The sequence below is a fragment of the Helianthus annuus genome, chromosome 16 (assembly GCF_002127325.2).
Source record: "Helianthus annuus cultivar XRQ/B chromosome 16, HanXRQr2.0-SUNRISE, whole genome shotgun sequence".
Taxonomy (NCBI): domain Eukaryota; kingdom Viridiplantae; phylum Streptophyta; class Magnoliopsida; order Asterales; family Asteraceae; genus Helianthus; species Helianthus annuus.
The window spans coordinates 39,691,098-39,707,513 of record NC_035448.2 but is presented as its reverse complement, the minus strand read 5'-3'; the positions used below and the strand labels follow the sequence as shown (position 1 = coordinate 39,707,513).

The window sequence follows — 16,416 nt, the reverse complement described above, 5'->3', positions numbered from 1 at the left end:
ATGATTGAAAGCGAGAGGCTAAACTACATACGTTTTCAGCAAATCAAACTGAGGTCTGATTCGCTTAACAATCTTAAAAATGTTCAAGACGTCGGTCAGAGTGATTTGAGTCATACAGGACAACCTGTTATATTACCTTCATCTTTTACTGGTGGTTCTCGCTACATGATGCAAAATTACTTAGATGCTATGGCGTTATGTCGGAAGTATGGGTATCCTGATTTCTTTATCACAATCACATGTAATCCGAAATGGCCTGAGATTGTAAGATTTATTTAAGATTTATTGGTGACTCTTCAATTAAGCCAGAAGACAGACCTGACATACTTTGCCGATTGTTTAAGATGAAACTTGATGAATTGATAAAAGATATGAAGCAAAAAAAAAAAAAAAAATTTGGCGATATTAATGCAGGTATGCCAATGCTTAACCCACCTTCAATTTATACAATTTTTTGGTTTTTCCATACATTTTATTTAATATTTTTTACTTATCGTTAATATATTTTTTGTTGTGTAGTTGTTTATACAGTTGAGTTTCAGAAGCGTGGTTTGCCACATGCGCATATTTACTTATTTATGAAAGCTGATCATAAGCTTCCTACGGTTGAACACATCGATCCCTTTATCTCAGCTGAAATTCCTGATAAAAACGATGATCCTGAATTGTATTCTCTTGTGGGTGACTTTATGATTCATGGTCCTTGTGGACATGCCAACATGAAATGTCCGTGCATGGTTGGGAACCGTTGTTCTAAGAATTTTCCAAAAAGGTTTTTGGAATCCACTTCCATTGATTCTGATGGATTTCCCGTTTATAGGAGAAGAGATTCTGGTCACACAGTTGTGAAGAAGGGCGTTACTTTAGACAATAGGAGTGTAGTTCCATACAACAAAAAGCTACTTAAAAGATATCAGGCGCACATCAACGTGGAATGGTGCAATCAGGCTGGCTCGATAAAGTATTTGTTTAAATACATTAATAAAGGACCTGATCGAGCCACTGTTGCTGTTTTTGATTCAGACAGAGGCCCCGATGAGGAGATTCCAAAAGATGAAATTAAAGAATATTACGAAGCTAGATATGTTTCCGCATGTGAAGCCAGCTGGAGAATATTTGCCAATGATGTTCATTATCGGTATCCTTCTGTTATGAGATTACCCTTTCATCTTCCAGGACAACAAAATGTTGTATTTAGTTGTGACGATGATATTGAGGATGTCCTAAACAAACCTCAAGTAAATTCCTCTATTTTCTTAGAATGGATGAATATGAACAATTCTAAGCCTGAAGCAAGAGAACTTACTTATGTTGAGTTTCCTACAAAATATGTGTGGAAGTTAAAAGATCGTTGCTGGCAGGAACGCCAAAATTATGTTGTTATTGGGAGAATTTATTCTGCGTCTCCTTCTCTTGGTGAGGCTTATTACCTAAGAATTCTTCTTACTAAGGTTAAAGGACCACGATCATTTGAAGAAATAAGAACATATGATGGTGTTGTTTATCCTACGTTTAGGGATGCGTGTTATGCACGTGGCCTGTTAGATGATGACAATGAATATATCGAGTGTATTAAAGAATCCAGTTTCACTGGAAACGGTCATTATCTTCGTTCTTTGTTTGCAACACTTCTATTGTCTAATACGCTAGAGACCTGAAGTTGTTTGGGAGAAAACGTGGGAGCTATTGTCCGAGGACATTTTATACAATATGCGGAAAGATTCTGGCATGAGCGGTATGTTTTTTTATCCTTTTGTTATATTTTGTGATGTTATATTTTCAAGTTGTTTCGTTATATTAAATAATTTTTCTTATCATTGTAGATTTCGTTGTTTCTGACGAACGTTTAAAGAATATAACGTTGTCGAAAATCGAAAAATTCCTTCTTCGTAATGGATCCAGCTTGCACAGGTTCTCACCAATGCCTTATCCTGATGATGACTACCTAATGTCCGAGACCAACCGTTTGATAAACGAGGAGCTTTCTTTTGACACGGATGAAGTTACGGTTGAGTTCAATAATCTTCACAGGTGTCTAAACGGCGATCAAAGAGCAGTGTATAATGAAATTATGGATGCTGTTCGGATTGGTAAGGGTGGTGTGTTTTTTGTGTACGGTTATGGTGGTACGGGCAAGACTTTTCTGTGGAAAACTTTAGGTGCTTCCATTAGATGCAATGGACAGATTGTTATTAATGTCGCTTCAAGCGGTATTGCATCTTTGTTGTTATCACGAGGTCGTACTGCTCACTCTCGATTTCATATTCCAATTAATGTCAATGAAGATTCGGTATGCCATATAAAGCCTAATACTGAAATCGCGAATCTTCTATATGAAGCCAAGTTGATTATCTGGGACGAGGCACCGATGATACACAAACATGCTTTCGAGGCTCTTGATCGTACAATGAAGGATGTTTTGAGTGTTTTTGATTCACGAAATTTAGAACTTCCATTTGGTGGGAAAGCTATCGTCTTTGGTGGTGACTTTAGACAAATCCTACCTGTTGTACAAAATGGAAGCAGGCAAGATATCGTAAACGCCTCTTTATGTTCATCCCACATCTGGTCCAGTTGCAAGGTGTTGAAATTGACAACCAACATGCGTTTGTCGGTTGGATCCAGTAGCTCAAACGTTGAGGAGATAAACGAATTTGGTAAATGGCTTCTTGACATCGGCGAAGGTAATGTTGGTGATTCTATCGATGGTGATGGAAATATTGAAATACCTGATCATCTTTTGATAACTGATGAAAATGATCCAATTCAAGCTTTGATTGACTTTGTATATCCTTCAGTTTTGGATCGTTTTAAAGACCGTGACTACTTTTCTGAAAGAGCTATACTCGCTCCTAAGAATGAAGTTGTTCATGAGATAAATGATCGTTTGCTTGCTTTGTTTCCGGGTGAAGAGGTAGAGTATCTTAGCTCTGATAGTTTATGTCCTACTGAGGAAATTAATGATCCGTTACATCAAGATTTATATAATCCAGATGTGTTAAACAGTGTGAAAGTATCTGGATTACCAAATCATAGATTGGTATTGAATTGGGTGTTCCGGTAATGCTTTTGAGGAATATTGATCAGCAAAACGGTTTGTGTAATGGTACGCGTCTTCAAATCACACGTCTTGGTAAACGTGTTATCGAGGCTGAGATATTATCGGGAAGTAATGTTGGTTCAAGAACTTACATCCCAAGAATTAGCATGATACCGTCTGACAAAAAATACCCTTCAAGTTTTAACGAAGGCAGTTTCCAATAACCGTATGTTTTGCGATGACTATTAACAAAAGTCAAGGACGATCTCTATCCAGAGTTGGTCTATACCTTAGAGACCCCGTGTTCTCACATGGTCAGCTTTATGTTGCTTTGTCGAGAGTAAAGACTAAAGATGGCGTTAAGGTTCTAATATTCGACAAAGATGGGAGACCAACAAATAAAACTGCAAACGTTGTTTACAAAGAAATTTTTGGGAAATTGTAGATTAAACTTATGTTATGTAGTTGATTTATCCTAACATCAATGTTATAGTAATTGTTTTTAATAGTTATTTTTTCATATATATAGATGTTGTCATTTTTCTATTTCCTAATTTTCACGTTAATAATATATAATTTTGTTATTTGAATATACTTAACCTCATTGTTATATCAATATAAGACGATATTTCTATGAATTAAATATAACATATAAACAAAAACTAGAACAAGTTGATATTTATAATCACGGTTACATACTAGAAGTCCATAATACATAAAGATGTTAACTAGAAACATGTTAACCTACTACAAAACAACTTTTAACACTACATAACTTACTGTAGCTTCCTTTATTAGCCAAAATTACCATATATGATGGGTCAAACCTGTTTCATAGTTTGAAACATCACCGTTAGCGGAAAACACCAGCAAGGAACAAAACACATATATCCGGAAAGTACTGGAACTTGCAATGATCACCTTCTTGTATGTTGTTATCTTTTAGCCATTTCGCCCAGCCTTTCACAACGTACTTCATACTGTTTTTATTTGGCTCCGGCCTAACATCATGTTTTGTCTCCACATTTTGCCTGTTGGCGATCTTAACTTTCAATGTTTCATCAATTCCTGTGATCCGTGCTACTTCAACTGGTATGAGCTATAAGTTAGAAAATATAACAATAATTTCCATTAATGATGTTGAGATATTTTAAAAATACCATAGTTAACCAACTTATAAAAACATATTTGACATGTATTAACATTTACTTTATGTCGGAACTTACAAAGCGTTTCGTGTATGGCACAACAAATATAAGCGGACCGATATCATCATCATCAAACTCCTCTGATTCAGCCGAAGAGTCTTCAGAATCTGATATGACGACAACATCGTTTTCAACTCCAGCCATTCTAACAAACATTTAAAACGTTTAACCATTTAAAAAAAAGATCAAGTCATAACATATAATGCAATCTTATTTTGGTCTGTAAAGTAATCACAAATATACATACGTTAAATACAGTAATTCCTTTTGGTGTTACATTATATTCTACTTGACTTACTTTGATTTATTACTTAAACATATCCAATATTATTAACACTTTTTATTCAATCTGAATTACTCAAACCCATTTGTCATGAGATTCATTGTTGAATATTAGGCTATACACATATTGTAATTCATGAAAGAAAATATATATACATAAGCTGAAAAAAATCCTATGTCAATATAACTATAAACCAAGAAAATCAAATTTTCCATAAGATTATCAACAGAATATTTTATCCAAATCACACTATAAACTCAAAAAACTAAAGTTCCAAACACATGCAATACATATAATCCATTTTTAATTTACATAACATACTAATTATTGATTTTCTTCACAAATACTTACACTCAGAGTTCACATCTAATTACTTTGTAATCTGTTTTAGGGTTACATCCGGTTAATTATTTGGAATGATAAAGATAACTTCACTTTTGTAATGAAAATAACAATCGGTGTGAAAGTGATCATAGATGAAAATCGTAAACTTACCTTTACTAATTTCTTAAAGCTCCTTTTGGGTTTTCTTGATGTATGTGAAGAAGATGAAGTGAACCTTCTTTAGATATTAGGTTATAATATATAATGATTGTCATAGATATTGTAAAAGGTAGATATATGTTTTATTTTTTATTCGGTTATTTCATAAATAACATTTATCTTTATTTTGTTATATATTTCCAATATGTACTATAATAATTTATATAAATAGTTAATACATAAATGTTAGGTGAACTTGCAGTATATGGTAGATGATATGATTGTATTATTGTCATAGATATTGCAATACTTAATTATTCTTTTTTTTAATTAAGTTATTTCTTAATCAACATTGACCCTTTATTTTGTTTTATATTTTCAATATTTATTCTAATAATTTACATAATTGATAACACTATTTATTCACAATGTTCAATTTATAAAATGAAATATAAATAATCCTAAAATTAATGTTTTACCTCATTTTTTACTAAACTTTTGTTATCAGGTTTTATTAATCCTAACATCTTACTTTAACTTTTATAAACAATCTGATTCACATATAAACATCAACAAGTTATTATGTAAATATATTTACTTAAGCTTTCATAAGCAACAACCGTTTATACACGATACCAAAGTTTTTTACATACAAAAATATGGTTCGTGGGTTGATGATATAAAACTAATTGTCTGTAAACTTAAACTACCAAGTAACAAAATAAAACATCTTAACCACTGATTACGTGTCCAAAAGAAAATAAACATAAAATAAGTAGCATAAACGAGTCATGATTGTTCTACCCAAACACCTTCATCATTAGCGTAGTTGTTAACCGGCATTAACCCCATCCACGTGGGATAAGATTAAGAGATTTCCTGAAGTTACAAATGTCAAATGCATTGTGTCACCCAAACGTAGGCCCTCCCTCACAAACATCGGCCAACCTTCAATTGCATACCTTACACGATCTCCATTCTTCTGTCGCCTAAGATTCATATCGATTGTTTTTCCATTCATGTTTGTCACTTTTAGCTCATGTACTTTATTTTTGAATCCGGCAAATCTTACAACATTAGCAGGCATTCTCTGCATGAATGCCATAATTAACAATTAAATTATGCTTATGCATGTTATAGTATTTCTTTTTATTATTGACTATGTTGAAGAAGACATACCATGCGGTTTTCTACTTTTGTTGTGAATTCATATTTACCACTTCCCTCAACTGTATTGTTCATTGCAACAACCTGTCGTTCAGCATCCAATATCTTCAAAGCATTATCATTTCTCTTTCCTTTTTCTTTTACCTTATTTTTGAAGACATACATTATATTTAGACTAATATCTTAAGTTATTAAAATTATTCATCAATCAATGTTGTTAACTTATCATATACTTACCAACTGATTCTTAGTTATCTGTCCAACTGTTGAGACGTTTGGCATTTCAACTTCTGTCCCGCATAGTAGCTCCTTACTGTCCTCCCCATCACAATATGCATCAACCTGTTTTCCTTTCTTCTTAAGCTGTTAAGAGAAAAACTAACTTTAGATAACAATAAGCAACGATTTTTAACCAAATATATCTACATATATTAATGAAACAAAACATCTGTTATTATGTTTGAAATAATTACATCATCCTTTGTTGGTTGTTTTGTCTCTTCTGTCATCGAAATCTTTCCTTCTTCCTTGGACTTTTCTTTTACAGCAATGCTTTTATTCACTTCCTCTTTGTTAGTACCTTCATGAATCTGTTTAGTATAGTTAATAATATTACAAAATCTTATTGTAATGTATTTTATTCTATAATGTATGTGAAGTTAGTACCTCAGAAATCAACTGATCTATCGAGTCATCATCATCACAGAATGTCTGTTATATAACAACATACGTAAATAAGTAGTATATATTAGTAAACAGTTATTGTTTAGTTGAAAATACTTACAAACTGAACGTTTTTGTAGTATGTGTCTTTAGGTATTTCCATCACAGAATCATCTTCACTTTCTTCTTTGTTGGTCAAAACAACCTCAACTCCTCGACGATAAATTTGTAACTCAAATGTGTTGTTGTCCGTCTTCATCAACAACAGTATATCATCATCTTCTATCCTAAGATCATGAAATAACTTCGGACAACCTTTTGTAAAAACATAAATGTCATTTATTTTTTCCGTCTCTACTTTCCAAATCTGACCTGCTGCGTATATGTTATAACAATCGTTGACTGGCCTGTAAGTGTAACATTTTGTGACATACGCTTCTGGAATCACCTGAAATGTTATTTAGCATTTTATTGTTAAACATATATGTATACTATTCATTTTACAGGTATAAAAAAAGTGATTCATACATATTAATATACTTACTATTATCTTCAAAATGCCGTAACGGTTAACTGTTACAAAAGATTCACCACATATGTTCTCGACGAAACAATCCATTTTCATATTTTTATCATCCATAATCCTTAAGCGCAATAATGTCTGCTTTGTCAACTGAAAATCCCTTACCACATTACGCCATCCGTCAGTGATTACAGATTCCCCGCTTACACTTCTCAAATAAACTGGCCAACTTCTTTGACTTTCATGATGTATCATTAATTTTGTTCTTTGCCAATAATCACCATATACAGTCTTAACAAAGTCGGTTGGTAGCACCTGTGTTTAAATTTATGTCTCAGATCCTATGTAACACAATTTATACATACGTTTTTCTAAGATTTTGTAGCATACCAGTTTTAACGATGAATCCTCTTCTAACACAGCTACGCATGATGAAAACATTTTTATATACCTGTAACATAGCAACAACTATTATAAACATTTAGTATTCAACTTGAGTTCATACGTATAAGTTGATATGAATAACAAAATTACATCTTAAGCAATACTGTATATACGTTTTTATTAATATTCCTGTATTATCTTTATATTTCTAAACTGTATACTGATATTATTTAACCAATATTATCAATATTCCTATTCCTAATTCATATTCTACAGAAAATCTGTCTATGTAGATTTTCAATAATATAATTTACAAAAAGATAGACAAAATATATCAACCAAATAACTTTATTCACCCAAATTGTATAATTTGAAAGATATACAATACAATCTAATCCCTCTTAGATACACATAACATACACAACATTCAGTTTTATAAAAACATAAATCAGATTTCAGGTCTAAATTTTAAGTAGCCGCATACAAACACCTTTTCATTCAAGAAAAAAAAGTTTTAAATCTTAATTTTTATGTTATAACCTATTTTATCATCCAAATAACAATGTTAATCAAGAAATTTTAAATTTCACAACAAGATCTACATAATATATCAACCAAATAATCTAATTAACCGAAATTCTATACTTTGAAACACATGCAATACAATTTAATTTCTTTTTCATACACATAAGATACACAACATTAATTTTCATTAAAAAACTAGAACCTGATTTCACGTGTAAGTTTTCAATAATCGCCGGAAACAAGTCGGTAAAGTAACTGAAACCGAAAATTCGCGTTCAACTGAGTGGATAATTAGTGTGTGAATCAAACCCAAGATTGCCGGTAAAATGATCGGAAAATAAGTCGGTAAAGTAACTTTACCAATTTCTTCTTCAACCGCCGTTTGCAAGTTTCTTGAGCCTTGTGACTTTTGATTGAAGATGTTATGCGTGTTGAAGCAGATGTCAGTTGATAGGTGATGATGGTATTAGGTATTTTAATTTTAATATTTAACTAATGATATTTTTATTTTGTATATATCGGTTTGTTATATCATATTACATTAACGTATTTTTTGGCCATTATTTATTTCCATATTATACATAAATAGATATTCAATCCTTAGTACCCAGATTTTACAAATCTCTTAAATTTTTAATTACTACCAAAATTTTATGAATAAGTTAAATTTTTATTACCCATTTACATTAATTTGTATATTTTTGTCCCAATATTCTCTTGAATTAAAATTTACATAAATAGTTAAAAAAACTTCTGATTCTGTTGTATTTTTAATTATAATTTTACAATTTTATGTTATAAATACATACTCATAATTTTTTCTTTCATTCTATGTGCTGCAGTGCTATTTTATTGTTAGTCTTCTTTCTGAATTTTCGTGTTTGGGTTAACATGTATCGTCATGGTCCGTATTTTATCATAACTATACTTGATCCGCTTTCCATTCAACAGGTACATAACTTTCAATTTTTTTTAAACTAATCATTCGTATTGTTATATCTTTTGTTCAAAATAAATTTTTCGTTTCTTTGTTTGGTTTTCAGGCAATACCTATATGTATGAGTAGATTTATATGGATGAATAAGTTAGAATCCTCAACAGTTACTCTTAAATTTGATGAAACGCATTCATGGCGTGTTGTTATCAAATTAATAGAAGATGTATTCTACTTTACGGATGGATGGTCTGAATTGTTAAACTACTTTGGCCACATATATTTCTTTATTATTTTCAAATATCTTGGTCATCGTACTTTCAAGTTCAAGCTTTTCTGTCATGATCCAAATCAAGAGTGGGGGAAACAGTTTTGTAAAATTATTCAAAATCCTTTACAAAGTCCAATGGTACGTAATTTTCTTATATATTTTTATTTTTTTATCTCGGTTTATTAAAAACATAATAGTCATCAATTTCTAATAAGTGATTTTTTACAGGTTCTACCAGATACTTTTCTTTCTAAACATTATGATTATCCTTTACCGGATAACCCGTTTATACTTAACGTATCCGAGAATCATAAATGGGAAGTGCGTATTAGAAAGATTGGTCCAAAGTATTGTTTTGCTGATGGTTGGTTTAAATTTATTGAAGATCTAAGGTTAAATCCTGGGGATATTTTGTGTTTTAAAATAAACGACGTAAAACATTTTAATATTACCATATTCAATAAACACGGTCGTCAAATTTTGTTAAAAAACACTCTTTTGATTGAGCAAGAATATGAACATATTAGCAATGTGGAAGGTTATCGACAAGTTAGTAACGATCGTAACTATCCTTTTTTTGCAATGACAGTAACTAATGAATTGGTATTATACTATGCTCTTTTATGTTTATTTTTTGTTAATTTTTTGTTTTTTTCATTTAATAACATTTACATATTTTAAATGTTCTTACAAAAATGTAGATTCTTCCGAAATTGATTACTGACTTAAGTGGTTTAAATGAGTTTTCCGAAGTAAAGATCAAAGTTATTAAAGGAAATACTTGGGTTAAGAATCTTCGTACACACAATATTGATGGTCAAACAAGGTTTGTGAATCAATTTATTATCTTATTTATTATGTATCTTTTACCCTATTTATATATTTATTGCTAACAATTTTTTTTCATATTTTATAAACCATAGATACGGTGTTGTTGGATGGCATGATATACTTGAAGCTGAACATATTTCCTTAGGTGACGATTGTTTTTTCAACTGGTCAAAAACGAATTCAAAGTTTTTGGTTACGAAACTCCAGCAAGCAGAAGCGCTACAGTAATAGACTTTCAGTTTTTATTTAAAACCCGAAAAAACATATATCTTACATTTACTTTTCGATCCCCCTTTATTTAGGTTTGTGGTACAATGCGTTTGTTTTTTTAGTATTTTAAATTCAGATTGCCATTATAATTTTATCCCGACAGTCCATTTTTCATACCTAACATAAATCATTTATATCAGAAGTAAACACATTTCATTAATTTATACACCTTATTCATTATACAATTTTTTGTTTATATATATATATATATATTTGTATATATGTTTTTTGTTAAGAAAGATAGATTAACAACCCGTGAGTATTCACGGGTGATAACCTAGTTGTATATATATATATATATATGATTGATAAATGAAAGAGTACACACTTCTCATACAGTTCTCATTTTTCATTTCACGTTATCAGCACTTTGACTCTCCACTGGGATTTCTGCAAATCTTCAACCAGACAGATTCAATCAGCATTTTTGTTCATCATATCCTGGTACACATATTCATAATTTCTACTCAGTGTTATGTTTCCCTATTATAAATGCGTCTCCAAAGGATGGACCACAAATTAAAATTTCTACACACTGGTTATTAAAAAGGGATTTTCATCCCCTCTGTTTTTCTACAGTGATTTTTTACCAACAATGTTCAACTAATTTTTTTTCAAATCAGATTATTGGTCTCATCTTTTGGAACACATGACATATGCCTTTAGATCTGGTTTTGCGAATACCCAACACCGGTTTATTTTTATGCCTTTTAGAACACAAGTAGGGTTGATAGTTATTATCATATAGAAACAATCCGAAATTGTTGTTTTTCTTCAACCAACGGCGGTCACTGCCGGCACTAACAATCGAACCAAACACATCAAAACAACCCAAAATACATAAAATTTCATACCCGAAATTTTTTTCCGGCGATATACCGGCAGCGACGACGCTCCGGTTGCTTAACCGGCAGCGGTTTTCTGTAACCGTTTCCGGAGAACACAAAACTTAACAAACTGCTCCGTTTTCTGTAACCGTTTCCGGCGAATCAATGACGGTTGTTTTTTAGAGATCCGGTGGGTTGGAAAGGTTTACTGGTGGTTTATAATCTTCTGTTCCTCTTTTGCTATTTTAGCGCCGAACGTTTTTTTTCTCTGCTCTTTGAAGTTATGATAATAAATGATATTATGAAGGTTTTGAAGCTTTATATTGAAATAGAAAATGAATGGGTGTGAAAAAGAAAAGGTTTATATTTACTCTCATCACTCTATTCAAGATAATGGTATACAGCTGGACCATATTAACACTATTAATAATATTTTATTATAATTAATTATTAAATGTTAGTATTTCACATCCATGATGAGGGGTGTTGCCTTTTCTGTCACAGTAAAAAGAATACTGGACTTCTCTATATTATATTAATAATAATAACACCACCAATAATATATTACATCAATATAGAAAGTTGTTATTGTTGTGCGTTACAATATAATTTTTTTTTTTCATTTACTGAATATTAACTCACATTAATGCATATTCATATAAACATTAATATATCTATATATACTATTTTTTATTCCCAGTCATTTTACATCATACGTGCATATGTATGTTCAAATTGTTTTTTTTTTCTATATCTTAATATCCTAAAGTTGTATTATTTTAATCAAATGCCTAAGTTTACACTTGAATTTAACTAGATGTGTGATTTATATATAGTTAAAATTAATTAAATAAATTTTAATCAAATGTATCCATCTCTTCACTTAGTAATTTCTTTTATTACTTATCATTTCACAAAATTCACATATAAGTTTCATTTCGTAGATACAATGTCGAACTTATCAAAACTCGAATTTGTCACACTTGACATCTCGGGAAATAACTACCTCCCATGGACCCTTGATGCGAAAATTCATCTGACAGCAAATAATCTAGGGGCGACAATCGATGATGAGAATCAAACATCCGCTCAAGATAAGGCTAAGGCCATGATATTCCTCCGTCACCATCTCCACGAAGACTTGAAGAGGGAGTATCTTACTGTTGAGGACCCTCTCGAGTTGTGGAAAAATATCAAAGAAAGATTTGACCACCAGAAGCTGGTCTTGCTCCCTAAAGCTCGCTATGAATGGCTTCATTTGAGGCTACAAGACTATAAAAGTGTTAGCGAGTACAACTCTGCCCTTTTCCGCATCACCTCTGAGCTTAAATTATGTGGTGAAAAAATAACCGACAAAGACATGCTTGAGAAAACTTTCTCAACGTTCCATGCATCAAACATGCTCCTGTCGCAGCAGTACAGGGAACGTAAATTTACAAAATATTCTAAATTAATATCATGTTTGTTGGTCGCGGAGCAAAACAACAAGCTCCTACTACAAAATCATCAAGCGCGACCCGTCGGTGCAAGCCCATTGCCAGAAGCCAATGCGGCAAATTATCAAAGCGGACGTGGGAGAGGTGGCGGTCGCGGCCGTGGTCGTGGTCGTGGACGGAGCAATACATGGCGACGAGAGTCTCAAAATTCTAAATCTAGTGGTGGCGAATCGAGCCGACAAAACCCGGGACGACCTCCTAGAGGGAGAACTGGCGGGAGCCAAAACAATATATGTTATAAATGTGGAATGTCAAATCATTGGTCCCGCACATGTCGCACCCCTAAACATCTCGTTGAAGCTTATCAACAGATGATGAAAGAAACAGGAAAAAATGTTGAGACAAATCTAATTGAGAATGCACTTAATCTGCCATCTCCTACACCACTATCAGACACTCATCTAGACGCATCTGACTTCATTGAAAATTAGTGACATCCTATGGTTGAACTTTATGTGATGTTTTTTTTAAGACTATGGTTTCTTTTCTTTGTTTGGATCTTGTTTAAACTCTTATGGTATTTTATGTTTGAACTATTGTTATGGTTTCATTTAAAATCTTTGTGATATTAATTTTTTTTATTTATCATACTCAAGCAATTAGTTCGTTATATTAATTTATATTATTATTACCAGAGAAAATATGTTTACAAGCTCAAATAAAGCTATCATTGGTGATGAATGTCTCGTAGATAGTGGTACCACTAACACTATTCTCAAACATAAGAAATTTTTCTCTGAGTTGTCTCCTGCTGAGACACTTGTGGGTACTATTTCCGGTGTGTGTGATCTTATAGAAGGCTCTGGAAGAGCAAGCATCATATTACCATCGGGTACTAAACTAATTATAAATGATGCATTATACTCTAGTAAATCAAGACGAAATTTACTTAGTTTTAAAAGTATTCGACAAAATGGTTACCACCTCAAAACAACATCCGAAAATAATATTGAATACTTACAAATTACTTCAAATGAAAATGGCAAAGATACCATTGTAGAAAAGCTAAAAGCTTTATCCTCTAGATTATATTATACAAATATTACTCCTATTGAAGCATACATGGTGGTGAGTAACCATATGTTACTAGATAAAGACACATTTACAATATGGCATGACCGACTAGGTCACCCAAGTAACATAATGATGAGGCGAATAATTAAGAACGCAAATGGGCACCCTCTTAAAAATTTAAAAGTCTTACAATCAAAAGATTTATTATGTGCAGCATGCTCTCTAGGCAAACTCATAACTCGGCCCTCACAAACTAAGTTGACACAAGAAAACCCCTCATTTTTGGAAAGAATCCAGGGGGATATCTGTGGGCCAATACATCCTCCTTGTGGTCCATTCCGCTATTTCTTAGTCTTAATTGACGCCTCATCGCGATGGTCACACGTGAGTCTTTTAGCTACTCGAAATGTAGCGTTTGCCCGACTATTAGCGCAAATCATACAGTTGAGAGCTCATTTCCCTGAAAATCCAATTAAAACCATACGAGTGGATAATGCAGGAGAATTCACATCCCAAGCTTTTAACGATTATTGTATGTCGATTGGGATAAAGGTTTAACATCCATTAGCTCATGTTCATACACAAAATGGTTTAGCTGAATCATTAATTAAACGATTACAAATAATCGCTAGACCTCTCCTGATGAGATGCAAATTGCCATCTTCTGCATGGGGACATGCTATTTTACACGCTGCTGCACTAATCCGATTAAGACCAACTTCCGATCATGAATACTCCCCATTACAACTGGTTTCCAGAAGAGAACCAACTCTGTCCCACCTCAAAATATTTGGTTGTGCGGTATATGTACCAATATCGCCACCACAACGTACCATTATGGGACCACAAAGAAGACTGGGCATTTACATCGGTTTTAACTCCCCGTCTATTATTAAATATTTAGAACCATTAACGGGTGACATGTTTACAGCACGCTTTGCTGACTGTCAGTTTAATGAGACAGTATTCCCGGTCTTAGGGGGAGATAAGACAAAAGAAAGACTGGTAACACAAGAGTTAACATGGAATGCATCATCATTATCAAATCTCGACCCCTGAAGTGGTCAATGTGAATCTGAAGTCCAAAAGATTATACATTTGCAAAGAATCGCAAATGAATTACCAGATGCATTCACAGACACAAATAGGGTGACAAAGTCACATATACCAGCATCAAATGCACCTGCTCGAATTGAAGTAATCCCAGAAGCGATTACCATACAAAGAAAACGTGGGAGACCAATAGGTTCCAAAGATAAAAACCCACGTAAGCGAAAAGAGAAGAATAAATCAGTTGGTGAAAATTTAATAACTGAAACCCTAGAAGAGTTAAATGTCCCAGAAGAGACAAATATAACTCCAGAGAAAAATGAAAATCCAGAAGACACACTGGTACCAAACGAAAACGAGATCTCTATCAATTATGTACAAAATAGTACAATATGGAACCGAAATGAAACACGTGTTAATGGTATATTTGCATATGCTATAGCAACGGATGTAATCAATGAAAATGATTATGTACCTAAAACTCTAGAAGAGTGCATGCACAGAGTTGATTGGCCAAAATGGCAAGAGGCCATAAAGGCTGAGTTAGGTTCGCTTGAAAAGTGAAATGTTTTCGGACCTGTAGTCCGAACACCCATAGACGTCAAACCAGTAGATTATAAATGGGTGTTTGCTATAAAAGAAATGAAAGGAATGAGATTGTACGATACAAGGCACGTCTTGTAGCACAAGGGTTTTCCCAAATCCCAGGAGTTGATTATGAGGAAACGTATTCCCCTGTAGTGGATGCGATAACCCTTAGATTTCTAATTGGCCTTGCAATCTCAGAAGGACTTCAAATGAGACTTATGGATGTCGACACTACATACTTGTACGGGACACTTGAAAATGACATCTACATGAAAATACCTAAAGGTTAAAAATGCCCGAAGCATTAAAATCAATACCTCGAGACATGTGTGCTATAAAGCTAAAAAGATCTTTATATGGTCTTAAACAATCTGGCCGCATGTGGTACAATCGGCTCAGTGAATATCTTGAAAAAGAAGGATACAAGTCTGATATAATCAGTCCATGTGTTTTTATAAAAAGATCACTCTCAAAATTCACTATTGTAGCAGTCTACGTTGATGATATAAACATCATCGGAGCTCCTGAAGAGATAGAAAAAACTGCTAATATATTAAAGAGAGAATTTGAGATGAAAGACCTTGGCACAACAAAATTATGTCTCGGCCTGCAGTTTGAGCATTTACGAAACGGTACATTCGTCCATCAGTCAAACTACATCCAAAAGATGTTAGTACGTTTTAATATGGACAAAGCTCATCCGTTTAGCATACCCATGGTTGTCCGACCGCTAGATCCTCAAAAGGATCCTTACCGCCCTCAAGAAGAAGGCGAAGAAGTACTTGGTCCAGAAGTACCGTACTTAAGTGCGATTGGTGCCCTTATGTATCTTGCAAATAACACGAGACCCGATATTGCA

The 16,416-nt window shown here is 33.0% G+C and overlaps 3 protein-coding genes across 3 annotated transcripts; all 3 read left to right on the top strand.

The window, feature by feature from the left end:
- On the top strand, window positions 1-1,658 carry LOC110919253. The gene is made up of 3 exons (XM_035985403.1): window positions 1-264; window positions 306-414; window positions 520-1,658. The coding sequence occupies exons 1-3, from the start codon at window positions 1-3 to the stop codon at window positions 1,656-1,658; spliced, it is 1,512 nt and encodes a 503-aa protein (XP_035841296.1).
- A 52-nt stretch (window positions 1,659-1,710) lies between these two features.
- On the top strand, window positions 1,711-3,064 carry LOC110919254. The gene is made up of 2 exons (XM_022163528.2): window positions 1,711-1,735; window positions 1,824-3,064. Exons 1-2 carry the CDS (start codon window positions 1,711-1,713, stop codon window positions 3,062-3,064), a joined length of 1,266 nt encoding a protein of 421 aa, XP_022019220.2.
- Window positions 3,065-12,358: 9,294 nt separating this feature from the next.
- LOC110919256 lies at window positions 12,359-13,336 on the top strand. The gene has a single exon (XM_022163529.1). The coding sequence runs from the start codon at window positions 12,359-12,361 to the stop codon at window positions 13,334-13,336; it is 978 nt and encodes a 325-aa protein (XP_022019221.1).
- Window positions 13,337-16,416: the final 3,080 nt, after the last annotated feature.

What these genes read in the sequence shown, in the direction of transcription:
- LOC110919253 (XM_035985403.1), top strand. Translation starts at nt 1, where the DNA reads ATGATTGAAAGCGAGAGGCTAAACTACATACGTTTTCAGCAAATCAAA. An exon ending in ATCCGAAATGGCCTGAGATT is followed by an intron (nt 265 to 305) that starts GTAAGATTTATT and finishes TCTTCAATTAAG; the next exon opens with CCAGAAGACAGACCTGACAT. An exon ending in ATTTGGCGATATTAATGCAG is followed by an intron (nt 415 to 519) that starts GTATGCCAATGC and finishes TTTGTTGTGTAG; the next exon opens with TTGTTTATACAGTTGAGTTT.
- LOC110919254 (XM_022163528.2), top strand. Translation starts at nt 1,711, where the DNA reads ATGCGGAAAGATTCTGGCATGAGCG. An exon ending in GAAAGATTCTGGCATGAGCG is followed by an intron (nt 1,736 to 1,823) that starts GTATGTTTTTTT and finishes TTATCATTGTAG; the next exon opens with ATTTCGTTGTTTCTGACGAA.
- LOC110919256 (XM_022163529.1), top strand. Translation starts at nt 12,359, where the DNA reads ATGTCGAACTTATCAAAACTCGAATTTGTCACACTTGACATCTCGGGA.